The sequence below is a fragment of the Nannochloropsis gaditana genome (genome assembly GCF_000240725.1).
Source record: "Nannochloropsis gaditana CCMP526 unplaced genomic scaffold scaffold768, whole genome shotgun sequence".
In the NCBI taxonomy this organism is placed as follows: Eukaryota; class Eustigmatophyceae; order Eustigmatales; family Monodopsidaceae; genus Microchloropsis; species Microchloropsis gaditana.
This window is the reverse complement of record NW_005803185.1, coordinates 2,558-4,032: the sequence shown is the minus strand read 5'-3', so window position 1 is coordinate 4,032 and position 1,475 is coordinate 2,558. Positions and strand designations below refer to the sequence as shown.

The 1,475-nt window shown below is 44.9% G+C and overlaps 1 protein-coding gene across 1 annotated transcript; it reads right to left on the bottom strand.

Moving 5' to 3' along the window:
- Nucleotides 1–524: 524 nt before the first annotated feature.
- Nucleotides 525–782, bottom strand: NGA_0443800 (uncharacterized protein; the record flags this gene model as incomplete). Its single annotated transcript, XM_005853721.1, has 2 exons — nucleotides 525–542; nucleotides 678–782. Coding segments are annotated over 2 exons (123 nt in total), but the record flags the coding sequence as incomplete, so codon positions are not given.
- Nucleotides 783–1,475: the final 693 nt, after the last annotated feature.

Genomic DNA, 1,475 nt, shown 5'->3' with positions numbered 1-1,475 from the left:
GGGATGGATTTCTAGGTCAAATCAATAGCACATGTAACAGAATAAGCCAGGTGGCTCATCTTGCACTTCTATCAGACCCATGTTGGTTGATGTCCAACGAGGCAATCCTGACGTTCTTGCCTCTGACTTACAAATTCTATGCATGAACATAACAGATGATCACAAATCGAAGCGTTCAGAGCACCTTTATCATTGTTGTGTTCTCAACCCTACTTTGGGGGATGTATATAAGCCCCTCGGGCAACGATACTGACACGTGAGTACTGGGAAGAGCATGAAATCATGCAATTTTGTGGGTACATTTCCAGGGGCGAAATCATTGTCAATGGAGAATGTGGATATAGTTATGCGTAATGTGTCATAGTAAATAACCTTTACTTGCCTTACTGCACTTCTTCATTTCGGCTCGCAGGGGTATCTTCGATTTCTCAAGGGTTGGAGGAAAAGTCAAAGGTCGACCAGCTGAGACCCAAAATGACCCGATGACCAACAGCCGATTGCATGCACCCGAAAATGCGGCCGACAACGCCAAAATTCAGGCCCTGCAATTAGAAAATGAGCATTTGAAAAAAAAGGTCCAGGAATATGAAAGCGAAAGCCTTTCAAATCACAACGTGCTGCACGACTGGATAAATACATACGAAACGGGTCCTGGGGTACATAAATGGGTCCCTTACTTGGACGCATACCACCGTCACTTCAACCGCTTTCGATCTCAAGATGTGATTACTATGGTCGAGGTAGGAGTTCAAAGCGGGGGCTCCATTCAGATGTGGCAAGCCTATTTTGGCAAAGACAAATTGAGATATTACGGCGTAGATGTAAACTCAGCTACGAAGCAGTTTGAGACTGAGAACGTGAAGATTTCTATTGGGGATCAAGAAAATCCAGAGTTCTGGAGCATCTTCAAGAAGGAAGTTCCTACCCCAGTGGACATCTTCATCGACGATGGAGGACATAAAATGCATCAACAGACGGTTACCTTCGACGAAATGTTTTGGCACGTCCGAGATGGTGGGGTGTATCTGGTGGAGGATCTGCACACAAGCTATTGGAAGGGGTATGGCGGTGGGTATCATAAGCCAACCACGTTCATCGAGAGATCTAAGTCGCTCATTGACACCATCAACGCATGGCATTCCGAAGACGCAGAAAAACTAAAAGTAGACGACCTGACGCAAAACATTCGAGGTTTACATTTTTACGACTCCATGCTGTTCATCGATAAGCTTGTGACAAAAAAAATGCCCAATATCAAAAAGGGCGATAAATGGATCCCTGTCGAATAATATGATCAGGTTGTGTGTTTGACATGCATTGCACGACCAGCGAGTACCGCGTAATGTACTCCTGCAGAGAAGATAGATTTTTGTTACGTGGGTGACGCGATGCTAAGCGTTTTTCTACTGTGTGAACCTGACTTTGTGTCACGAGCACAAGAGATCGCAGATACACGAATGTGGAGGAAGTTATCT